The sequence below is a fragment of the Notolepis coatsorum genome (genome assembly GCF_963971535.1).
Source record: "Notolepis coatsorum genome assembly, chromosome: 4".
Taxonomy (NCBI): Eukaryota; Metazoa; Chordata; class Actinopteri; order Aulopiformes; family Paralepididae; genus Notolepis; species Notolepis coatsorum.
Window position 1 is genome coordinate 125,564,067 of NC_140168.1, and position 26,790 is coordinate 125,590,856.

General features: G+C 46.4%; 1 protein-coding gene across 1 annotated transcript in view; it reads right to left on the reverse strand.

Annotated features, from left to right (window-relative positions):
* Positions 1-26,790, reverse strand: part of LOC311226681 (protein-glutamine gamma-glutamyltransferase K-like) — a gene marked incomplete at its 3' end in the record, with an annotated part of 168,063 nt that overhangs the window by 43,580 nt on the left and 97,693 nt on the right. The window contains exon 7 of the mRNA XM_084312096.1: positions 4,891-5,083. Coding sequence (XP_084168222.1) covers positions 4,891-5,083 — 193 coding nt within the window. The remainder of the gene's footprint in view (positions 1-4,890; positions 5,084-26,790) is intronic.

Below are 26,790 nucleotides of genomic sequence, written 5' to 3' on the forward strand. Positions count from 1 at the left end.
CGGCCCCAGGCTAGGGTCCTTTGTTTAGCCGCCTAGGCGACAGAAGGCCTTGGTCTGGAGACCATTATAGTTTTAACTAGTGGGCCGCGACCATTGACACTGGTGATCCCTGTGTGTTCTGGACGAGTGGATTCTCTCTGTCACCGTGTTAAGGCCCCATCTTTCATATCCAAATGAGAGTATTCCTTCACGAGGGGATATGTGCATGTAATGTGCGATAGCGGCAGATTCATGTTAAAAGTCAGCTATACAGGCCAGTTGGTACTGTGCTGATTCCGCCGGATGTGGAAAGTCACCGTTGTGAAGCGGTGTTGACGTCTTGTTTTCTCTTTTCTCTTAAAAAGTGAGGAGAGGTTCAGAACGGCGGCCTGTCTGGGTGAGTGTTATGTCATTGTTTACATGTTCATAGCTTACGGTTAGCCGGTCAGCTGTTAACTGCTGCGTTAGCCTGCTGGATCGCTGCATGGCCTGCTGCCTGGCGCGGGGTAGCTTAGCTTCTCGCGCGCCGCCGGGAGCTCGCTTCTGATCGCGTGCGTCGTTAGATTGGCGTCTCGCGAGCAGAAGCAATAGCACCCGAACGGTTGGAGCAGCCGTTAGCTTGATGCTATTCTGTTGAACGTGCTTTGATTTTAACATGTTTTACACTCTTGACCACGACGTCATCCTTGACAGGGGATGTTCGTCGACCCTGCCCTGAGCCTGGACGGGGATTGCGTCAACAAAGAGGACTGTAGCGACTGGTTGGAGCGGCGACGCTGCCCGGATCGAACAACACAGGACGGCTGTGTTCTACGGTGTCTTGTGACTGCACTTCGCTGATCTGCGTTCCGGGTAGGTACGGGGTTGGCCAGACCTCATAACACGTCTTCTGGTTTTACTTTGCTAAATGTATTGTGAATAACGGTGTTTTTCCCAAAACGTGTGTTGCACAATGCATTTAGGATACGTTGCGGGTTATGTGTGAGCTGTTTTTGTCACTGGCAGTTAGCTTCTCCGTGCAAACGGGATGTAATGATCTGGTTGTTGTGTGAGTAACACGGCGTGTACTCACAACTAAGGTAACTAACCTATGAAGCTATGCTTGGTGACAAGTGAGTAAAAGAATATTCTTTCTCAGACTGTAATGACAATGAACAGTGTGTTCACACATTAACAGGTTTTCCTGTTTTAACTGGCCGTATTGAGGGTAAAATAGGAGGATTGTGTTTTCCCCCCCGGTTCCCTGGGGACTTTATCACCTCCTATCAGACATGTTGTGCATTAATTGTGTCTTTTGTGTGGTAGGGATACGATGTAACTCTTAGCTTGATTGCTGAGGTTGTGCTAAATCTGCTGGAGAAACTTATTTCAAAAAGGGAAATTGGTTTGGTTGCTGTCATGTGTGCTTAGCAAGGCCTGTGGTCGATACTAATCAAGAATGATGTATTCTCTCATTGTGAAAAAAACGGCGTTCCTCTGTTGAGTGTTTTTGCCATTTTTTGTAGGTGATGATGGGTTGTGTGTGTCATGTGACCTACAACTGGGTTGTACTGGCCACAGAAGCACATGTGTATGTTGGACCGGGGTTCTTAGAGCCCTCTCTATTCTGTGTTTTTCCTTAGTAAAAATCAGATGGCAGGTTAGCTCATGCGCTGTGTGGAGCTGTGAAACGCTTCATAGAGCTGACTATGACTGTGTCATATTCTCTTTTCTCTTTTTGTCGTTACGTCGTATCATGGGTGTGGGGTCGTAAAGGGGTGAACTGGTAACCTTTCCTCTCCCCATTGTTCTGTCGGTCAGGGGTACACCCCCTGTCCTTCAAGGTTCCCGTCACGTGGCGGTTCGGCACCGTACGGGGGGGGGGGGGGGGGGGGGGAGGGAGTTCCTGGTCCCACGGCCTGGTATATTGGGCGTGTGCACCGCAGGAATTCCCCCGCCATAGAGTACCTCACCGTGCGCGTCTCTGTTGGTAGGACTTCCGTGTGCTGTTCAGGTCCATGTGATGGATCTGTTTTCAGGGGGGGTGGTCAGGGCTCCTCCTCACCAAGCGCCTATTCAGGCCTTCTGTGAGTTCGGACTCCTTCTTCCATGTGAGGAAGCCTCCATCAGAGTACAGAGCCTTCCTCCTCAGATTGTCAAAGTGAGTGGACCCTCTAGAAGGGTCCTTTTCTATTGTATGTATATTCGATTCAATTCGTTTATTGAGTGTGTATGGGTTCAGTGCCTCTTCCCCGGAGGCCCTAAAACCAGTTTTTTACATGGCTCAAGGTGCAATATATTCTTTTCAATCTGTACAGCTCGCGTGGGAAGTCTCTCTGGGGATCCCCGTCTCTTTCCTATGGGAGGGTGGTGGGATGTAAAAATGTGAACATTTTTTACCCCGGCTGTGTAGACTGGGATACATACTGTTGATGCTTCCTTCTTTCTATTCCAGAAGTGTTGGAGTTAGGGAGTGTCACACCCCTCTTGTCGTTCCCCTGGGCGCCTTGGGGATTCAATGACGGGTCTAAATAGCCTGTTCGTTGATGGGGGTGTGTCCCGACGCACGTATAGTGCTAGCTCGCTGTAAACAGGCGATTGACTGGCACGCCTTGGTTGCTTGTGGTTGAAACAGCGTTTTTATAAAGCAACTGAGATGGGGGTTTTTCCTCTTCCGACGACCACATCCCATGACCTGGGTGGGTTGTCGACGGATTCTCGTTCATGTCTGGGGGATGATGACGGGATGGATCTGAACATATGTAGTGGGGTCTCACGCCCTTGGGGTGGGCCACCAGGCGCGGTTCGTCCGAACGTCTGGGTGGCGCCTTCTTTTCATGTTAAGATCAACACGCATATCTGCCCTTCTCCTGGAGTAGGCATGTCGGCGTGGTTAGGGCACGGGACTGGTTCTGGTCACGCTGGTCCAGATCAGTTGAACCCGTTGTCCGCCGGGGATGCAGATCTGCTGTTCTGGTACCCTGAGGGACTTGGGCTTTTTTCAGGGGGAAAAATGCCGGGTCGGTCTGGGTGTCACAGGGTTAAGCGCTATGGAGACCCTGGTTGGGTATGTTTTTACTCAGCACTGTCGTCATGGCTTACAGCCATGCCATTCTGTACGCGCTCGATCTCGTCGGATCTCGGCCGCTACACAGGTTGGTCCTGGTTAGTACTTGGTTGGGAGACCGCCGGGGAATACCAGGTACGGTGTGCTTAGGGGCTGGTTCTCCATTATTTTTCGCTCCTCTCTCACGCATGGCGAAGAGGGGCCTGTGGGGGTGGTTTTTTGACCTCCTCTGGTGACCCTGTGCTTCCCGTACCGCCAGGCCCGGTCCGAAGTGATGTTTGCGACCCGTAGGCCTGGGTTAACCCTTTTTGGAAACTGAAACACTTGTACTGCGGTATAGCCGGTGTATGCCCGCAGGTGTGTTTTGGAGTTTTTTCTTGAGGGGTTATAGGAACAACCACCGCATTGGGTAACACCGAGGTGGTTGATTCCCTGGTGTGTTGGAGCAGTGTCAACTCCCGGGTTCACCGTTTGAGGGTGCCCCTGCACGTTCATGACGTCTGCCAATCGTGTCAGCCTTCTCTGCCTCGACCCCTCTGGGTGGGGGTTTTTAAATGGAGGCTTGGTCATGCAACACCGCCAGCTTACGCTCCTTCCGCCGGGGCGGCTGTGTTCAGCTGTCCCCTCTGGCGCCTGTCTCGTCCGCAGTCTCCAGGCTAGGGTTAACAGCCTGTTGCCTGGTTTTTCCCCGGTGCACTGCCTGCTTCCGTTGGTTAACCTTTTTGTGTGCTTACGGCCATGCTGACTGCCTGTTCTGCAGGGTCAGTGTGCCAGGCGGTGTACTATTGGGGGGACGGGGCCCGCTCGGCTTACGGCCATACCAACCTGAACACGCCCGATCTCGTCCGATCTCGGAAGCTAAGCAGGTTCTGGCCTGGTTAGTACTTGGATGGGATTCCGCCTGGGAATACCAGGTGCAGTAACTGAGGGGCCTTTGTCCGAATACGCTGGCGATGTGGGGGGCGGGGCACTACGTGCCCACCTGGTGGGGTCTTGATGCTGGCATCATGGACTTCTCCGGGCCCCCATTCCAGGGAGTCCAGTCCTTTTGGTGGGTCTGGGTCTTCCTTCGCGCTCCGCTGCTACGGCCTTGCCACAGGGTTGGGTTTGCCCTTGGCCCCGTGATTCTGGGGGCAGTAACGAGGTTGTTCCTCCGTTTGTTCCCGGGTGGCATGCGGGTTGTGCGTGTGTGTAGTCGTGGGGTCAGGCCACGGTCTGCTCACCCTGTGCGTTAAGTTGCTTGAGTGCCTCTTCGCACGGTCGGGTCCGTCGCCTTCCCGTGAAGCCTCTAATAGGGGGGATACCCTCCATTAGGGGGGGTCGGGGGGGCTCGGCCCTCCCTGTTCTGATGGTTTTGGGGGGCTGTCAGCGGGGTGTATTTGTCAGCCAAGTGGCTCCGCTTGGCCTCCCTTGTGCAGTAGTGATGCCAAGCTAAGCCACTAACGATACAGAACGATAGGTTATGACTATAACCAAGTTCTGTTAGTTAGGGGCGATGCTTGGCATCAGACGGCCGCTGCAGCCCTTGTCCTCACCTTGTGGTGAAAGCTTGGGAAGGAGGAGAGCAGGTGACCACACACCTGCTTATGAAGGTAAGCTGATGAGGGGTGTGGTCAGACTAATACTGGTATTAGAGGTACATTTGTGGTTTATTCAGTACGCATGCACGTACGCGAGATAGTGCAGTAGTGATGCCAAGCATCGCCCCTAACTAACAGAACTTGGTTATAGTCATAACCTATCGTTAACCTTCTGTAGTGTGATAGTGAAAGGGTTTTAATAATGCCATAAAATAAGTACAATCAGTGTTGGGCCCCGAAACGCTCTGAATTGGTCGGTGGTCCTAATAATCTCCCCGCGCTCACCTCGGCGAACACGAACGGCGTGTCGTGCTTGAGGTAGACCTGGCCGGAGCGGATGGCGTTGACGGAGGCGGGCCCGCAGCGAAAGGTCCCCTGGCTGGTCTCCTGCGGGGTGGCGTCCACGGCCTGCCAGCCTCCGTGACCCGGGGGCAGGTCCGGGCGGGCCATCCAGCAGTCGTTCCACACGTGGAAGTTCCTGGATCACACAGTGTTATATTGGGTTATGGGGGGCCCCTTTTAATAACCCTTTCACTGCCACACTACCAAACAGTTTAACCCTTTCACTGCCGCACTACAGAAGGTTAACCCTTTCACTGCGACAATACGGAAGGTTAACCCTTTCACTGCCACACGACAAAGGGTTAGCCCTTTCACTACCACACTACAGAAGGTTAACCCTTTACTATCACACTACAGACGGTTAACCTGTAAAATTTATTATAATATAATATAATAATTATTATATAATATATAATATAATTATTATATTAATATAATATATATAATATAATAATATATTAATATAATTATTATAATTATTATTCTATTATTATCTTAGTAAAAATAAAATGTGAAAGGGTAAAAGGGATATTTCAATTTAGTAGAACCTCTATCTAAAGGCATGTACAAGTAAGCTAGTGACCACTCTGTGCATGTGTGTCTGTGGTGCACATATCTCTGTCTGTGCACCAGGTGGCGGGTGGCACTGTAACACTTCATGCTCGGAGGGTGGTGGGTGGAGGGTGGAGGGTGGAGGGTGGAGGGTGGTGGGTGGTGGGTGGAGGGTGGAGGGTGGCGTGTAAGTAACTCTCAGAAAGTATATTTTCTTCCTGGATTCTGTGGGTCCAGGTGAATCTATCTGTGGGTCCAGGTGAATCTATCTGTGGGTCCAGGTGAATCTATCTGTGGGTCCAAGTGAATCTATCTGTGGGTCCAAGTGAATCTATCTGTGGGTCCAGGTGAATCTATCTGTGGGTCCAGGTGAATCTATCTGTGGGTCCAGGTGAATCTATCTGTGGGTCCAGGTGAATCTATCCACTTAAGCCACCATGGTAACCACACGCAAAACATTCAATGCAGGGCAAAGATACACAGCACACTCAAACCTACAACAAATTGACACATTGAGGACACATCAAATGCCAAAACAAACATATACCTTTTGACTCCGAATTGTATTGACGGCAGTAGTGTGTTCATAGGTCTGCTATATTTAGACTAGGTACTGTAGGAGATATAATTGATAGGAATAACTTACTCAGTCAAATGGCTTAACCAGAGAAGATCAAATGTTACAACAAGGAGAGACTATGGCTGAATGGCTCCCGCCCAGATCACTAGCTATGAGACCCGGGAGGAGAAGACCAGCATGACGTGGGGAGGGTCCCGTTATAGTGAGAAAGGGGGAGGGGGAAACCCCATAAGATGGGTCGAGCGGGGGGAGGGGAGGGGGGGGACACAGGATAGGGGGGAAATGGGGGGGGGGGGGGGGGGCTGAAGACATTCTTTGAGGGGCTGAGATATGATATAGAGATGAGCTCTATATTTCCTCTGCGGTACCCAAAATGAATGGAAATGAATCAAGAGCCTGACACCTGGGAGGAATGGTGGCGTTGACAGCGGACGGCAGGGACAGCGGTGGTCACTAGGGCTGAGCCCAAATGTTCGAACGTTCAGACCTTCGTTCGTTACGTTGGCATTCAAATTCTAAATCAACATTCAAATTTTTTATTTTTAATAAAACATTTTCCTTTTTTTTATATATATATATATATATATAAAATGTGTCTATTCATTCTGTTTAAACCAATGGGGTTTTTCTTCACAGTTGCAGATAAAGCTTAGGCTACACCAATATATTGGTACTAAAACTGATGAGTTATATTCATTAAAGAAAGTTGATTTAATAAAAATGTAATAAAAAATTAACTAATTTAATCAGATTAATCACTTTATTCAAATTGGGGATTTAGTTTGAGGATATTTATTTAAATATAAAAGAAACATTTTATTAGATTTATTTTTATTAATATTAAAAACAAAGGTTCGAACGTCCGTTCTAAGAACCCTGACGAAGTTCGAAGCCCAAAAACAGGCTTCGGGCTCAGCCCTAGTGGTCACTATCTTAGATTATCTCAGATCGAGGTAAAACTGCTGAAACTTGACAAGTTCTACTAAAGTGAAATATTATTTCAAGATTGCTCCACATTGGGGTCGGCTGAGTGGCGCAGTGGGCAAGGCTGGTCATATATGCTGGCATCGAGCCCAGCTCTCGGCGTTGCTACCGGCTTGGCCGGCCGTCATACTAACACAATTGGCAGTGTTAGAGGGTGGGGATTGGACGTTGTGGACAGCGGCGCCTACAGGTCGGTTGGGTGACGCCGGTGCGGCAGAAACAGGAAGTATCGGGGGCAGCGTGAGCCTCCCACGCGTTACTCCTAGCCACTGAGAGTTCAAGCTGCTGTGGTGAAAAGATGCGACAGTGGAGGTTATTCCATGACAACACGTGAAACACAAATTCACTCATAATTATTAGTAATTTACATATATACATATTTCTTTTTTATTATTATTATTATTATTATTATTATTATTATTATTATTATTATTATTATTATTATTATTATTATTATTATTATTATTATTATTATTTTTTTTTTTTTAGAAATGTTTTTCTCTGTAAAAAAAATCCAGTGAATACATTTTTTCTTCAAAAATGGCCAAGCTCTCTGAGCTCTCTGATCAGGCCTGCAGTGCTCACATAACGGCAGTAATGCAAGCTGTCAATCACTCAAGTGCAACTTTCCCTGCACAAGTTGATCTTTTTATTCTATTATCCAATCAAAATAGGCTATTTGAGTCATCTAAGCCCCGCCCGTGCAACTTTGCGCACGCTACTCACGAACGCGGGTTGAATGATTGACAGTCCTCAGCGGTCTGAGACTCAATCAGAGAGGAGCTGCGCGACATGGCATAGACCACTGCACTTCCGCGTTACATGGAGCTCGTGAGGAGGAGGGGGGCGGGGGGACGAGAGCGCGAGGGAATCAAATTAATGCGCTGCCTTCCCCCCCGAACCTCCCATGAGCTCAAAATACCGGTGGTCAATTGTTTACACTTTCCATGGGATAAAAGAACGTGTCTCGACTCGAGTCGGACTTGTCACGATGGAGAAGCTGCAATATTCAATGGAAGATGAGATCGGTCACTGCTTTGGCTGTTGTGTGGTGAGTGGATTTAAAATATATATATATATTTTACAGTGATTATGAATTCATTGGCCCGCTGTGGCCTTGCGTGTGTAATACACCAACACGGTTCCCGCGGGCACCAGGTAGCCCCCAAGGACCACATGAGTTGCCCGCGGCAAGCCTTGCTTGCATTTCTAATCAAATATTAATATCGCCGCAGGGAGGGGGGGGGGGCATAATCCCACGGGACAATGCATTAGGATCGAACACTCCTCCTCTCTCCTCTCCTCTCCTCTCCTCTCCTCTCCTCTCCTCTCCTCTCCTCTCCTCTCCCTGTCCTCTCCTCTCTTAGGTATAAATTGAAAATGGGGGACCCTGATGTAAACAAGATGAAAGTCTTTCTCTGGTCTGCATCCCCTTAACAATTGTGTGTATTGAGCCGTACTGTATTGTACCCATTCTGCAATCTGTTAAATAAAGTTTTCATTCATTCATTCATTGTTCTCGTGTTACATAAAACCCATCTGTGGCCTTGTGCAGAGGAAGGTGGTAAATACATGTTAGATATTCCAATGTACAGTTTTGCTGTACCATTGACTCAGAATGGTCTGTTTTATTGAAATCGTCACAGCAGTATAGTTTGTTTATACTTCAGAAGTATGATATTTAAACATGGTCCCCAAAATGAATGGAAGCGAATGAGGAGCCTGACACCTGGGAGGAATGGGGGTGTTGCAGCGTTGGGGATGTTTAAAAAATATAATTTAATATATAATATAATATAATAATTTTGTGCTTCACCAAGAAATTTGGTCAGAAGCCGCCACTGACCGGAGGGGACACGTGATGCAAGGCTTCTATCCTCACTACAGCCGACCAGTGGGAGGCATAGTCTAGCAACGTTCAAGACAGGGGAGGGAAGAATTGGATACACGAAATTGGGATGGGAGAAAAATAGAAAATGGAGAAAAAAAGTGGATAAAAAAAATAAGATTGCTCCACATTCTGAATCCATACATAATATAGATTGAGAATGTTTGCTAAAGATGGCCTGGACTGAGCTGAGCTGTGCACTGGTGAGTTGTTTAATTCTGATGGTGTTGATGGTGTAATACAGTAATACAGTAATGTGTGCTGCAGGTTGGAAAGAGCAGCGCTGGTGTTATTTCAGAGCTGACACCTTTCAGATTATTATGCCATGAAAGGGTCAAAGGTTGATAAATGTGGGTCTTGATTTGAAAAGAAGCAGCATACAGAATAGGTTCAGACATGTCTTTGAATCCCCACTGGTGCCATCAGCTTGTTGCTTCACCTCAGCTTTCTTATTGGAGATGTTTTCTTTTCAGATGCCAGAAAATGAAAGGAAAGGTGTGGCAGCTGGCAGCTACACTACTACTACTACTGTAAGTACAGAGGAATATACAATATACAGTACAATATACAATATAAAGTAGTAAAAATTAGTAAACAGTGAGGTACAATGCAAAAAATGAGGTACAAAACATTGAGGTAAGGTGCGTTTGCAAATGAGGTATGAATGTTAATTATAATAGATAAATATAATGTGGTGTTAAAGTGTCAAAAGTGAGTGTTAAGGTGAGTGTTTGTTTAAAAGTGAGTGTACATGTGGATGTGTGTGCAGTGAGTGTAGAAGATGATGGGTTGTTACATGGAGTCATTGAGCATCCTGATGGCCTGGGGATAGAAGCTCCTTCTGAGTCTCTCTGTACTGGCCATGAGACTCCGGTGGCGCTTGCCTGACCGCAGCAGTTCAAAGAGGCAGTTGTTTGGGTGACTAGAGTCTTTGGTTATTCTCTTAGCCTTGACCCTGCAACGCTTGTTGTAAATGTCCTGGAGAGTGGGAAGCCCCCCTCCAATTGTGCGTTCGGCTGACGCTCTCTGTAGTCTGCTGTGGTCGTGTGCGGTGCTATTCCCAAACCAGGAGGTGATGTTACCAGTCAGGATGCTCTCTATTGTGCATGAGTAGAAGTTCCTGAGGATCTTCTGACTCACTTTGAACTTCCTTAGGCGCCTAAGGAAGTAGAGGTGTTGCCGCGCAAACCTCCCCTCCTGCTAAACCAGGTGTGTTCTTTTGATGCAGCTTGTAGACTAATATGTAGGCTGCCCATAATGTTGTTCTCCGACAATAAAGTTTAATTTAATCTAATCTAATATTGTGCGATGTTCTGAAAACAAAATCAGCTTCATAGTGCAGGAAAAGTTTAAACATGATACTTATGAACGTCGGAAACAAATCTTTAAAAAAATGTCATGTCTCTTCTACAAATTCAAATTGGCCCATGTTCAAGATTTTGTTTCTAAAGTCTATCATCTAATGAATTATTCATACATGTATGAAATAATGTATGAAATCCATGGCCTCTGCCAGTGTCTACACTGTCGCTGAGCTAGTGAATGATTGATGATTGATTGACGATCCCGATTTAGTGGAGAAGCCTTTCGTGGCACATCTAATGCCATGTCCAGATTAAACCAATTTCGATCGTATCAGTCAAAATATTTGATCGTATGCACCTTTCATCCACACGGAACTGCATTCTGGGAGCCTGAAGGCGCTATTTTCTGAAACCGGGTCCCAGAGTGGGAACATCTGAAGACGCCCCTCTTGCGTCGCCGTCTTTACAAGCCTATATGCGCATTTTCCTGAACCGATGACGCGATAGCCCACCTCTCCCTGCAAACTCAGCCAACATGGCATCATACAGAGTAGTTGCGTTCATGTTACAGAAGCTATTTAGCTTGATCTGGCTTTTACAGCTAAATGTACTGCGCCTGTACTACCACCGTCGACAACAGATTGACATCTCCCTTAATCCGCATGCAAACCCAGCCAACAAAAAATAAACATGATAGCAAAAGACATTAATTAAATGTTGGATTTTGGTCAGATTGGTTATTTTTGGTTGAGGTTGAAAAAGCTATGTTTATTCAATATCTAAATTACAGACACCATTTCAACATTTGAAAAACTGTTGTTGAATCGATTTAGTATAGATGCTTGTTTTTCAATGTTGAAATGCCCAACAATGAAATTACATGGTTACAACGTAGTGCTGATAATCCCCCCTCCCCTCCCCCCTCCCCTTCGAGGGGGTAGGTCGTAAGCAACTCGCGAGGCCAGCTAGAAGATCTCACGGGACTTGAGGCATTAAAAGAAAAACTTGGCGCCATGGTGTCTTCATTCAGCGTGACTAGTCAAGTGCGCACAAGTCTTTGGTAAGTCCTTGACAATATAATGTATTATGTTATTCACATTAGGCATGTGCCGGTAACCGGTTTCACGGTTTGAAAATGTCAAAACCCCCGGCCTGGAAAGTAGCGTTAACTTATAACAGCGCGAGCTAACGTACGTCAGCTATACGTCTGCGAGTCTGCTAGCTTAGCCAGCTACACAGACCATGCGAGTCTGCTAGCTTAGCCAGCTAACGTCAGCTCAACCATGCAAGTCTGCTAGCTTAGCCAGCTACACAGACCATGCGAGTCTGCTAGCTTAGCCAGCTAACGTCAGCTCAACCATGCAAGTCTGCTAGCTTAGCCAGCTACACAGACCATGCGAGTCTGCTAGCTTTAGCCAGCTACACAGACCATGCGAGTCTGCTAGCTTAGCCAGCTAACGTCAGCTCAACCATGCAAGTCTGCTAGCTTAGCCAGCTACACAGACCATGCGAGTCTGCTAGCTTAGCCAGCTAACGTCAGCTCAACCATGCAAGTCTGCTAGCTTAGCCAGCTACACAGACCATTCGAGTCTGCTAGCTTAGCCAGCTAACGTCAGCTCAACCATGCAAGTCTGCTAGCTTAGCCAGCTAATGTCAGCTCGACCATGCGAGTCTGCTAGCTTTAGCCAGCTACACAGACCATGCGAATCTGATAGCTTAGCAAGCTAACATCAGCTACACTCTGACGTCACGAGAACGGCGCCATCTTGGTATGGGGGAAACAAATGGATTTCTACTGATCAAATGTCTGCGTTGAGCTCTGTTTTTATTACATATTTTATCACATTCTTGTTAATTTCATAACCTTTTCATATAATTTGTTTTGAAAATATTGAGGCCAACATGGCATTTCACTATTTCGAAAGCCTTTCTGGTGATTCTAAAGTGTATGTTTCCCCCCCAAGCCGTAGACATGCACTTAGACAGAAAGTTAAACAGAAAGGAAGTTGACTTCGAGAATGATTCCAATAACTGCTATTATTCGGGATCATTCTACCACAAAAGGTAACGTTTATGACAAATATTGAAACATAGTTAGTTTATCTTCCCTATTGTTAGCATTCAGCAACAATTAGATTTGAAAAGTTTCAAAATGGTGCCACCTTGATCAAATAAAAAAGCTACTGTACATTACAGTAGATTTCATTATCTGTTCTCATGCATGCTGGTGATACTAAATCCAAATTGAACTCGGGCATTTGAAAGATAATATATGTATATATATAAATGTGCGAATTGGCTATAATAAGGTAATTTATGAGCCTGCTATTGTATATTCTATGATTGTATATTCTATGATAATATTTCAAATTACATTGGTCCGGATGGGAGAATTCAGTACAGTATCTACAGAACCTTCTGTTTAATAATCTTCCCTTTATTTATTTTACACTCAAGAAGGTATTGAATAAGATCAGTGGCAGTTTTTAATGTTTGGTCATTATTAGCATGGTGTTATTCACTGTCAAAGATGCAAAGAAAAATCATAATTAATATTCTCCTTTGTTTCATCACAATTTAAGCAAGCCTAGTAATAGACACAATATTTCTGACACTGTGAATATACATTAGATAGATAGATGACGCTATACAAGAATATGCAAATGGCCCTTGTAGAAGTGGAGCAATATTCCATTTACCTAGGTATATATTTTAGGCGGATTTTCAGAAAATAGGCTCCGGTGGAAGAGGTTAAATATTTTAAAATATGTTGGAAGGACCTGATAAATTAATAATTTGGCTGATATATATATTTGTTTTATGCATATATTATTTTAATAATTTTTTCCCCTCTATTTTCAGGGTTGTGCTACAAGAGAAGAGGACTGGAGGATTCACTGCAAAACACTGGCCAAGTAATAACAAAAAAATTATAATCAGCACCACCTCTTTTCTATTTAGACCTGTTGTAACCTATACGTTATTATATACCTTTCAATCCGGGAGTTAATGGGTTAAGATGGCTTCTTATGAATCGTATTGGGCTAAAAGACGTAGAGTCATTCGAACTGTAAGGGGCATAGAGAAAGATATCCTTAAGGAATATGAGGAATCTCTGCATAATCAAAGAGAAAATATTTACCCCTGTGTGAATAGGGAACCTGCCTTCACAAGCTCACACTTTTCCCAACTAGATGCACTACCAGCTTCACATGTAGACATAGAAAATGGTCATATAGATGGCAGTGTAGCTGGCAATGATGAAGTTGAGTCCGATGTGCAAATGGAAAATGATCATTCTGATGGTAGTGCAGTAGCTCGAAATGAAGTTGATCATGTGCAAATGGAAAATGATGATATAGACGATGAAGCTGGCAATGATGAAGATGAATCAGATTCTCACTATGAGAGCGATGAGGAGCAGCCGCCTAGTCAGGATCTGCTTATAAGGAGCCTAAGATATTGGGCAACATCCTACTCCATTAGTCTTGTTGCTTTGTCTGCTCTGCTGTCCATCTTAAAGCTATTTCACCCTAAGCTCCCTAAAGATGGAAGGACTCTGCTTGGAACACAATCTCATGTTGCAACCACTCAAATGCAAAGTGGCGAGTACTATCATTTTGGATTGGTGCGAGGAATACTTTCACGATTAAAATGTTTAAGTTTACCAGTGAACCTCACAACTCTTACTTTACAGTTCAATATAGATGGTCTCCCCCTCTTTAGGAGTTCAAGACTTCAATTCTGGCCTATACTTGCAATCCTGAATTGTGATTACACTAAGTCCCCATTTATTGTCGGTATATTTAGTGGTTTAAGCAAGCCAAAGTGTGTTGTTGAGTATCTGCAGAAATTTGTTAGCGACCTTAAAAATGTGCTGGCTAATGGCATTGTTCATAATGGTAAGAAATTGAATGTACAGGTTTCCTCATTTGTGTGTGATGCTCCTGAATATTAAGTCACATAATGGTTATTCAGGGTGTGACAAGTGTGACCAAGAGGGTGTGTGGAGGAACAAAATGACGTATCCAGAAACAAATGTCAGGCTCAGGACGGATTCGAGTTATTGTGATATGATTGATGAGGAACACCACTTGAAACAGAAACTCAGTCCTTTAACAGGGATAGTAAAGATGGTTTCTTCATTCCCAATAGATTATATGCACCTCTGTTGTCTTGGGTTGATGAGAAAACTGTTGCATATGTGGTTAAAGGGCAATTTAGCCACTAGGCTTCCTTCACAAACAGTTAACAGTATATCAAGCAAACAGCTGGTGTTACATTCCCACACCCCTGTTGAATTCAATCGCAAGCCAAGAGGTTTGAATGAGCTTGATCGTTGGAAAGCTACTGAGCTCCGATCCTTCATGTTATACTGCCCAGGTGGCCAGCATACTCGGCCCAATTCCGGCTACCGGTCGGCACACTCGACATATGTCCGGCACGGCACGCCAACGATGAGCCGGATCTGGCTCGGTAATGGTTGCCGGGGCAGAGCCGACTCGGGCTCGCCAAAGATAAACCGGCTCTGGCCCGGCTCGGCTTGCCGGGGCAGAGCCGACTCGGGCTCGCCAAAGATAAACCGGCTCTGGCCCGGCTCGGCTTGCCGTGCCAGAGCCGACTCGGGCTCGCCAAAGATAAACCGGCTCTGGCACGGCAATGGTTGCCGGGGCAGAGCCGACTCGGGCTCGCCAAAGATAAACCGGCTCTGGCCCGGCTCGGCTTGCCGTGCCAAAGCCGACTCGGGCTCGCCAAAGATAAACCGGCTCTGGCACGGCAATGGTTGCCGGGGCAGAGCCGACTCGGGCTCGCCAAAGATAAACCGGCTCTGGCTCGGCAATGGTTGCCGGGGCAGAGCCGAAGTTTCAGTCAAGCGACGCCGCCCCCACACACAACAGCGGTGTGATTGGCAGAATCGACTGTCAATCAAAATTGTTCCGTTGAGACCACCGCAACAAGTGAATACAGCTGTACTGTACCCACTCTGCAGTCTGTCAATAAAGCTTTCAATCAATCAATCAATCAATCAGACAAATGCATAGAAAAGCCCTTATTATAACCAAATAACAAAAAATTATATTATTGTTTATGAAAATGTTTTAGCCCTATGCTTGCCTATTATTTTAATGGCAACAAATAAAATAATAATAATAAAATTAATAAATAAAATGTTAGAGGAGTGGAGGGGGGGGGGGGGCAGAGCGAGGTGGGTGTTAGAGGAGTGGAGGGGGGGCAGAGCCTCATAAAGCTAACATTAGCTGCACTCATAGGAGCCTGCATGTTGATGTAGCCTCATAAAGCTAACATTATAGCTGCACTCATAGGATGTTGATGTAGCCTCATAAAGCTAACATGCTGCACTCATAGGAGCGTGTTGATGTAGCCTCATAAAGCTAACAAGAGTATATGTAATACTGTGGTTATGGCCTCTATAGTTAGCAGCTCCCCAAGCTAACACAACATGGACCGCAGCTCCCCAAGCTAACACAACACGGACCGCAGCTCCCCAAGCTAACACAAGCTAACACAACACAGACTGCAGCTCCCCAATCTAACACAACACAGACCGCAGCTCCCCAAGCTAACACAACACGGACTGCAGCTCCCCAAGCTAACACAACACAGACTGCAGCTCCCCAAGCTAACACAACACAGACCGCAGCTCCCCAAGCTACCACAACATGGACCGCAGCTCCCCAAGCTAACACAACACAGACTGCAGCTCCCCAAGCTAACACAACACAGACCGCAGCTCCCCAAGCTAACACAACAGACTGCAGCTCCCCAAGCTAACACAAGCTAATACAACACGGACCACAGCTCCCCAAGCTGACACAACACGGACCGCAGCTCCCCAAGCTAACACAACATGGGCCGCAGCTCCCCAAGCTAACACAAGCTAATACAACACGGACCACAGCTCCCCAAGCTGACACAACACGGACCGCAGCTCCCCAAGCTAACACAACATGGACCGCAGCTCCCCAAGCTAACACAACATGGACCGCAGCTCCCCAAGCTAACACAACACGGACCGCAGCTCCCCAAGCTAACACAAGCTAACACAACACAGACTGCAGCTCCCCAAGCTAACACAACACAGACCGCAGCTCCCCAAGCTAACACAACACGGACTGCAGCTCCCCAAGCTAACACAAGCTAACACAACACAGACTGCAGCTCCCCAAGCTAACACAACACAGACCGCAGCTCCCCAAGCTAACACAACACGGACTGCAGCTCCCCAAGCTAACACAAGCTAATACAACACGGACCACAGCTCCCCAAGCTAACACAACACGGACCGCAGCTCCCCAAGCTAACACAACATGGACCGCAGCTCCCCAAGCTAACACAACATGGACCGCAGCTCCCCAAGCTAACACAACATGGACTGCAGCTCCCCAAGCTAACACAACATGGACCGCAGCTCCCCAAGCTAACACAACATGGACCGCAGCTCCCCAAGCTAACACAACACAGACTGCAGCTCCCCAAGCTAACACAACACGGACCGCAGCTCCCCAAGCTAACACAAGCTAACACAACACAGACTGCAGCTCCCCAAGCTAACACAACACAGACCGCAGCTCCCCAAGCTAACACAACATGGACTGCAGCTCCCCAAGCTAACACAAGCTAATACAACACGGACCACAGCTCCCCAAGCTAACACAACACGGACCGCAGCTCCCCAAGCTAACACAACATGGACCGCAGCTCCCCAAGCTAACACAAGCTAACACAACACAGACCGCAGCTCCCCAAGCTAACACAAGCTAACACAACACAGACTGCAGCTCCCCAAGCTAATACAACACGGACCACAGCTCCCCAAGCTAACACAACATGGACCGCAGCTCCCCAAGCTAACACAACATGGACCGCAGCTCCCCAAGCTAACACAACACAGACTGCAGCTCCCCAAGCTAACACAACACGGACCGCAGCTCCCCAAGATAACACAAGCTAACACAACACAGACTGCAGCTCCCCAAGCTAACACAACACAGACCGCAGCTCCCCAAGCTAACACAACACGGACTGCAGCTCCCCAAGCTAACACAAGCTAATACAACACGGACCACAGCTCCCCAAGCTAACACAACACGGACCGCAGCTCCCCAAGCTAACACAACATGGACCGCAGCTCCCCAAGCTAACACAAGCTAACACAACACAGACCGCAGCTCCCCAAGCTAACACAAGCTAACACAACACGGACCGCAGCTCCCCAAGCTAACACAACACGGACCGCAGCTCCCCAAGCTAACACAAGCTAACACAACACAGACCGCAGCTCCCCAAGCTAACACAACACAGACCGCAGCTCCCCAAGCTAACACAACATGGACCGCAGCTCCCCAAGCTAACACAACACAGACCGCAGCTCCCCAAGCTAACACAACACGGACTGCAGCTCCCCAAGCTAACACAAGCTAATACAACACAGACCACAGCTCCCCAAGCTAACACAACACGGACCGCAGCTCCCCAAGCTAACACAACATGGACCGCAGCTCCCCAAGCTAACAAAAGCTAACACAAGCTAACACAACACAGACCGCAGCTCCCCAAGCTAACACAAGCTAACACAACACGGACCGCAGCTCCCCAAGCTAACACAACACGGACCGCAGCTCCCCAAGCTAACACAAGCTAACACAACACAGACCGCAGCTCCCCAAGCTAACACAACACAGACCGCAGCTCCCCAAGCTAACACAACACGGACTGCAGCTCCCCAAGCTAACACAAGCTAATACAACACGGACCACAGCTCCCCAAGCTAACACAACACGGACCGCAGCTCCCCAAGCTAACACAACATGGACCGCAGCTCCCCAAGCTAACACAACACGGACCGCAGCTCCCCAAGCTAACACAAGCTAACACAACACAGACTGCAGGGGAGCTAACAGGGGAGCTAAAGAGGCTAACAGGAGAGCTAACAGGGGAGCTAAAGAGGCTAACAGGGGAGCTAACAGGGGAGCTAACATGGGAGCTAAAGAGGCTAACAGGGGAGCTAACAGGGGAGCTAACAGGGGAGCTAACATGGGAGCTAAAGAGGCTAACAGGGGAGCTAACAGGGGAGCTAAAGAGGCTAACAGGGGAGCTAACAGGGGAGCTAACATGGGAGCTAAAGAGGCTAACAGGGGAGCTAACAGGGGAGCTAACAGGGGAGCTAACATGGGAGCTAAAGAGGCTAACAGGGGAGCTAACAGGGGAGCTAAAGAGGCTAACAGGGGAGCTAACATGGGAGCTAAAGAGGCTAACAGGGGAGCTAACAGGGGAGCTAACAGGGGAGCTAACATGGGAGCTAAAGAGGCTAACAGGGGAGCTAACAGGGGAGCTAACAGGGGAGCTAACATGGGAGCTAAAGAGGCTAACAGGGGAGCTAACAGGGGAGCTAAAGAGGCTAACAGGGGAGCTAACATGGGAGCTAAAGAGGCTAACAGGGGAGCTAACAGGGGAGCTAACAGGGGAGCTAACATGGGAGCTAAAGAGGCTAACAGGGGAGCTAACAGGGGAGCTAACAGGGGAGCTAAAGAGGCTAACAGGGGAGCTAACAGGGGAGCTAAAGAGGCTAACAGGGGAGCTAACAGGGGAGCTAACAGGGGAGCTAACATGGGAGCTAAAAAGGCTAACAGGGGAGCTAACAGGGGAGCTAACATGGGAGCTAAAGAGGCTAACAGGGGAGCTAACAGGGGAGCTAAAGAGGCTAACAGGAGAGCTAACAGGGGAGCTAAAGAGGCTAACAGGGGAGCTAACAGGGGAGCTAACAGCCGCAGCTAAAGAGGCTAACAGGAGAGCTAACAGGGGAGCTAAAGAGGCTAACAGGGGAGCTAACATGGGAGCTAAAGAGGCTAACAGGAGAGCTAACAGGGGAGCTAAAGAGGCTAACAGGGGAGCTAACAGGGGAGCTAACAGGGGAGCTAAAGAGGCTAACAGGAGAGCTAACAGGGGAGCTAAAGAGGCTAACAGGGGAGCTAACAGGGGAGCTAACAGGGGAGCTAAAGAGGCTAACAGGGGAGCTAACAGGGGAGCTAACAGCCGCAGCTAAAGAGGCTAACAGGGGAGCTAACAGGGGAGCTAAAGAGGCTAACATGAGAGCTAACAGGGGAGCTAAAGAGGCTAACAGGGGAGCTAACAGGGGAGCTAACAGCTGCAGCTAAAGAGGCTAACAGGGGAGCTAACAGGGGAGCTAAAGAGGCTAACAGGAGAGCTAACAGGGGAGCTAAAGAGGCTAACAGGGGAGCTAACAGGGGAGCTAACAGCCGCAGCTAAAGAGGCTAACAGGGGAGCTAACAGGGGAGCTAAAGAGGCTAACAGGAGAGCTAACAGTAAATGTCCTAACCCAACCCCCTCCAATGTACAGTAAATTACCAAACATGGTTTTGTCAATATTCCGGGATGGAGTGTGCTGGTGGAGGAGATCAGACAGGTATCGGGGGGGGGGGGGGCATGGAGGGACTTGTAGGTGAGGAGCAGGAGTTTAAAAGAGATCGGGAACTTGACTGGGAGCCAGTGGAGGTGGATGAGGGTGGGGGTGATGTGCTGCCAGCTAGGGCTTGGTGTGAGTGAGAACCCTGGCAGCTGAGTTCTGTACATACTGGAGCCTGTCCAGGGCTTTGCTGGGTACCCCGAACAGGACTCCGTTGCAGTAGTCCAACCGGGAGGTGATAAATGAGTGGATCAGGGTCTCAGCCACAGAATCTGAGAGTGAGGGTTGGAGACGGGAGATGTTTTTGAGGTGGTACACTGTAAAAAATAAATGTTTTTTCACAGGAAATTCACTGTATTATTTTACAGATTACTTTTGTTTTTCTACTTTAAGAGTAAAAGCCATACAAATTATTTAAGGGGACCGCAAGGATGTTCTGGTGGTGTCCGACCGATTATGGTGGGCCGGTCTGGGCCAAAAATGCCAGGGCCGATTTTTGGTCCCAGTCCAGCCCTGGTTGGAGCGTGCGGCTGTGTGATGTCCTGCACTCAGCTGACTTATCACTGGGGGCAAATGGTGTGTTACAGAAATATAGCCTATAATGTATGTCATTCTAAACAATAATAATAAACAATTTAACATAAATATCTATTAGGCTATTCTAGACCAGATTTATGCCAATTCATGTATACACTTTATGCTACAATAAAAATTATATTTTAGGCTATTCAAATAATGTAATTATCAAAAAGTCACCCTATAATTCAGTGTGGCAGCTCCCACCCTCTGGAACTCCCTCCTCGCTGAACTCCGCAACGCCCCAACTCTGGACTCATTCAAAAAACTGCTCAAAACCCACCGAAATGTCATGTTCATATGCAAATGTACAAATCCAAAACTGCATAGTGCACTTTAAAGATAATTAGATTAGTATCTTTGTGAGGTTACTGATTTATTATTTACATTGAAAAGATACAGAGATAATTTGTTAAAGCTGGATTTTCTACACAAGATGTATTAATTCGAACATTATTTCATATTATTTTACTTGAAAAGAGAGCTATTATTATTATTATTATTATTATTATTATTATTATTATTATTATTATTATTATTATTATTATTATTATTATTATTATTATTATTATTATTATTATTATTATTATTATTATTATTATTATTATTATTATTATTATTATTATTATTAGTATTATTTTAAGTTATTCTTGTGCCATTGAGATTTGTCAGAGAGATTGTAGGCATAAAGCAAGTTGATTGAGTAACTGTTATATAAAATAATATAAATAATAATTGTCATTTGGCAACACTGACTAACAGCTGCGTTGCATTGTGGGGGGGGGGATCCCCACAATGCATTGTGGTTTTTGAAATTTTGAATTGACGCGCGTCGCGCGCGGCACAGTCAGACCAGACCAGTATGACACGGTTGCATTTCTTCTCATCTCAGGTAATTTATGCAGATATTTTTGATTATTTATAAGTAATACCGCTAATATAAATGAGTGCTGTTTAGTCTGTGTTTCAGTGAGTGTAGCGCGAGCTCACGTTAGCTACTAGCTCTACATACACTGAGTGTAGCGCGAGCTCACGTTAGCTACTATAGGCTACATACACTGAGTGTAGCGTGAGCTCACGTTAGCTACTATAGGCTACATACACTGAGTGTAGCGCAAGCTCATGTTAGCTACTATAGGCTACATACACTGAGTGTAGCGTGAGCTCACGTTAGCTACTATAGGCTACATACACTGAGTGTAGCGCGAGCTCACGTTAGCTACTATAGGCTACATACACTGAGTGTAGCGCGAGCTCACGTTAGCTACTATAGGCTACATACACTGAGTGTAGCGCGAGCTCACGTTAGCTACTATAGGCTACATACACTGAGTGTAGCGCGAGCTCACGTTAGCTATATAGGCTACATACACTGCTACAGGCAGAGCCTCACGTTGTCACCAACTGTTCTCATCTCAGGTAATTGTGCAACACATATATAGGCTACATACACTGCTACAGGCAGAGCCTCACGTTGTCACCAACTGTTCTCATCTCAGGTAATTGTGCAACACATATATTTTATTATTTATAAGTAATGCGTGCTGCTGATATAAATGCTGTTTAGTCTGTGTTTCAGTGACTAGTCTACTGTAATGTTATTTGCTCGATATTATGAAACTGGCGGGATCTGTAAACTACAAGCACTACTGCTAGCAAGCCTAGACTGTAGAATACTGACGTTAGCTAACCAATGCATATCACGCAGATCTTTCATGGTTTAATTTAATTATAAAATATATAATTTCATTGTTAATGTAGCAAATACTGTTACAGTGCTGTCTCTCAACAACGACATGAAAGCAGAAGACAGCTCAATAACAACTACCGATATACTTCAAGTGGTCGTGGTTTTTATTGTGTGTGTGACTGTGTATATATAATATATACTTTTTAATCTGGGACATCATTTTCAAAGAGTCATCCTGTAATGCCTTCTCTCTCTCTCTCTCTCCCAAGACGGTCAAGATCTACCAAGTCTTCAAGATCTTCAAGTGGTCATGCTTGTAAGTGATGTATAAAATGTTTTATTGTGTGTGACTGTGTATATATATACTTTTCAATCTGGGACTTTCATTTCAACAGCTGGAAAGAGTCATCCTGTGTTGATGGATGCTACAGTATATTGTATGTAGATGTGCATGACATGGACTAAATTAGAGGTCCTAGATATGCAAAATAATATTGAGAATCACTGGCCTTAGACTATCCACTAACGTATTCTCGCTCTCTCTCTAGGTTCATGGCCACTAATGACTTCAGACCTTCAGAAGGACAGTATGCTGGATGAGGAAGGTCTTGGCCATGCTGCGATGGCTCCTAGAAGACAAGAACGGAGGTGCAGGACCTGGCTGTCAAATGGTTTGTAATGCTACAGTATATTGTATGTAGATGTGCATGACATGGACTAAATTAGAGGTCCTAGATATGCAAAATAATATTGAGAATCACTGGCCTTAGACTATCTACTAACGTATTCTCGCTCTCTCTCTTTAGGTTCATGGCCACTAATGACTTCAGAGCTTCAGAAGGACAGTATGCGTGTAGCTTATTGCCAGCGGAAGAGTGCATGAATGCTTCCGCATTCGTCACAGCACGCCAGTACGGTAATGCGCCTTTCCTTTCGCCCCGCTCAGACAAATGCATGTAGTACATTGCAACACAACGCAGCCTTTCCGTGTACATTGCAACGAATCACTTGGAGTTTGAAAGTGATATCAGAAGAAACTACTCAACCTCGGCTGTCTTTAACTAGCAGGACGCTAGTGGGCTAGTCGCTAAAATATATATCGTTTTATATATAATTGTACCAACACAGATATTAGGCAGTACACACATTGTCCTGCAATACATACAGTGAATGCACAGCTACATTCGCCATATATTTCTATCGCTGCTGCGGTCTACAGTGAAATGCAATATTATTATTATTGTAAAGATCATTACAATTATTATTTTGTGCACGTTGTGCAAATTGAGAGGCTGTGCTCTTTGCACACAACCCTCGTACACTTGTAACATTGCCTCCAGGCTGCGATTGTAATGATAATCTTTACAATAATAATAATAATATTGCATTTCACTGTAGACCGCAGCAGCGATAGAAATATATGGCGAATGTAGCTGTGCATTCACTGTACATGTATTGCAGGACAATGTGTGTACTGCCTAATATCTGTGTTGGTACAATTATATATTTTAGCGACTAGCCCACTAGCGTCCTGCTAGTTAAAGACAGCCGTGGAAATGCTGCGTTGTGTTGCAATGTACTACATGCATTTGTCTGAGTGGGGCGAAAGGAAAGGCGCATTACCGTACTGGCGTGCGGTGACGAATGCGGAAGCATTCTTGCACTCTTCCGCTGGCAATAAGTTACACGCGGACAGTATGCTGGATGAGGAAGGTCTTGGCCATGCTGCGATGGCTCCTAGAGGACAAGAACGGAGGTGCAGGACCTGGCTGTCAAATTGTTTGTAATGCTACAGTATACATTATTGTATTACATCACACTCACCATCAATGACTCCACCATCACCCCCTCCCCCCTAGTCCGCAACCTCGGTGTCATCCTCGACCCCACCCTCTCATTTGACCCCATGTCCGCTCCATTGTCAAAACTTCATATTTTCACCTCCGCAACATTGCCAAAATCCGTCACTGCCTCTACCCCCTGCCGCTGAATCCCTCATACACGCCTTCATCTTTTCCCTCCTGGACTACTGTAACTCCCTCCTCACTGGCATCACCTCCCGCTCCCTCCATAAACTGCAGATGGTCCAAAACTCAGTTGCCCGCCTCCTCACTAACACCCGGTCCCGCGAACACATCACTCCTGTCCTCCACTCCCTCCACTGGCTCCCGATCAAGGAACGCATTAACTTCAAAACACTACTCCTCACCTTCAAAGCCATCCATAGCCTGGCCTCACCCTGGTCTTAAACTTTTTACACCAAGAGAACGGTGGGGAGAGAATATATACATATGATGGGGAGAGAATATATACATACAGTGGGGAGGAGACTGTACATTAGGAGGGGGTGGGTGGGAGAGAAATATACATATAATAGACAGTCTCCTCCCCACCGTATGTATTCTCTCCCCACCATATGTATATTTCTCTCCCACCCACCCACCCCCTCCTAATGTACAGTCTCCTCCCCACCGTATGTATATATTCTCTCCCCACCATATGTATATATTCTCTCCCCACCATATGTATATTTCTCTCCCACCCCCTCCTAATGTACAGTCTTCTCCCCACCGTATGTATATATTCTCTCCCCACCATATGTATTTTCTCTCCCACCCACCCACCCCCTCCTAATGTACAGTCTCCTCCCCACCGTATGTATATATTCTCTCCCCACCATATGTATATATTCTCTCCCCACCATATGTATATTTCTCTCCCACCCCCTCGTAATGTACAGTCTCCTCCCCACCGTATGTATATATTCTCTCCCACCCCCTCCTAATGTACAGTCTCCTCCCCACCGTATGTATATATTCTCTCCCCACCATATGTATATTTCTCTCCCACCCCCTCCTAATATACAGTCTCCTCCCCACCGTATGTATATATTCTCTCCCCACCGTATGTATATTTCTCTCCCACCCACCCCCTCCTAATGTACAGTCTCCTCCCCACCGTATGTGTATATTTTCTCCCACCCCCTCCTAATGTACAGTCTCCTCCCCACCGTATGTATATTCTCTCCCCAACGTATGTATATATACCGCCATCTTTCTCCCGGGTTGGTGTGATCACATGACTGACAAAGCCGTGCAGTGATAGGCCAGAAGTCAATTCGATTGCATCCAGGCTCGATTGCTTATCCTGTCTGGGTAACCCGGATGATGGTTTTTTACATCGAATTTTATACACCGCAATTATGCATCGAATTTTTTACATTGAATTTTATTATACATTCGAATTTTTTACATTGAATTTTTATTTCACATAGGTAAATTCGGAGCAAAAAAATTCAGATACATGATTTTCAAAGTAATTATTTTCAATGCTATAAATTCGGTGTCTGAAAAAATTCAGATACATGTTTTCAAAGTAATTATTTTCAATGCTATAAATTCAATTCAGATACATGTTTTCAAAGTAATTATTTTCAATGCTATAAATTCGGTGTCTGATCAAATTCAAATACTTCTGTCACTCATTTGCTTCCATACTGTGGCTCTTGTTGTATTTTGTTATCTTGCTTTCCTTCTCTCTCTTCTCTCTCTCTTCTCTCTCTCTCTCTATCTCATCCTCTTCTCTTCTGTCGTTGAATTTGTGGTTCGTTCTTTTTATTTGCCTTTTTCACTTTTCGTGTAGGGCAGTGAGTGGAAGTCCCGTCCCCTCCACGTCGGGGACCAGCACGCCTCGCCGGGGCCGGCGACAGCTCCCCCAGACCCCCGCCACGCTACGCCCCCACGTCACCTATTCCCCCGTGGTCCGTAAGGCTATGCCCACGCCTCCCGGGGTGCCCCAGGGGCGCCTCCCGGCCCGGCCCCCTGGCGCTTTTCTCCGGAGCCCCCCCCCAGGGCCAGGGGCCTCCCCCTGCCGGCCCCCCGCCACCCCACCATGGCTCACCTCGTCAGGGTCGCCACCCGCCACCTCGCTGGGGTGACGCGGGAGGAGGGGGGTCTCCATGGAGGGCGACGGTTGCTTCTACAACCAGGACTACGAGCCACGCCACGAGCCGCCCGCCTATGAGCAGAGCCCCGCATAACATTGGGGTCTTGTGCTTGGCACTCCGAGCATGGCACTAACACTGTCACGGTTAGGGGTTTGATTCCTGCTGGGGCCACCCGTTGTGAATGATGTATACAGTCATTCCAAAGCACTTTATGTCCTAGTAATAGAGCTGTGCTATAGAGATGCTGTCATTCATTCATAACCAAACCAAAAGACATTTATAAACAACGTCTTACTAAATGCAGGCTTTCATTTACAACTGAACGGCCATATCACTCGGTTTTTGTATTAATTCTCCTAAAAAATGTTGCTAAGCTAGACTAACATGAAAGTTTAAGTGAAAGTACACACTTGAGTAAAAGTCAAAGTTTCTACTTTTAAATGTACTTAAGTAGTAAACAGTGAACTTTTTTTCTGACTGTCTATATTCTTCTGATAGCAGGTGTTTAATCAAAGATCCCCTGTGAGAGAAGCTGTTGCAGGGGAACAATGGGTTTATTTCATTGGAGGCTTTGTCGTTGGGTTCAGAGAGGAGGATGTGATATTTTTTTGTTAATAAATGTTTAAATATCTATTCAAGTTGTCATTTTTAACTGGAAAAAGTAGCATGTATGGGGGTAATTGTTACTTTACTTGATATTTGAGCTTCACTGCAGAATGGTGTATATTGTGTACAATGTGCACATACACTGAGAATATATTTCAGTGAGGTAGGAGACAGCATGTAAACTTCTGAATTGTTCAATGAGGGACATGCCAATACTCCATTGGTAAAGGGAAGGGTCCTTAAATATGTGGCATTGTATTACTAATCAACCA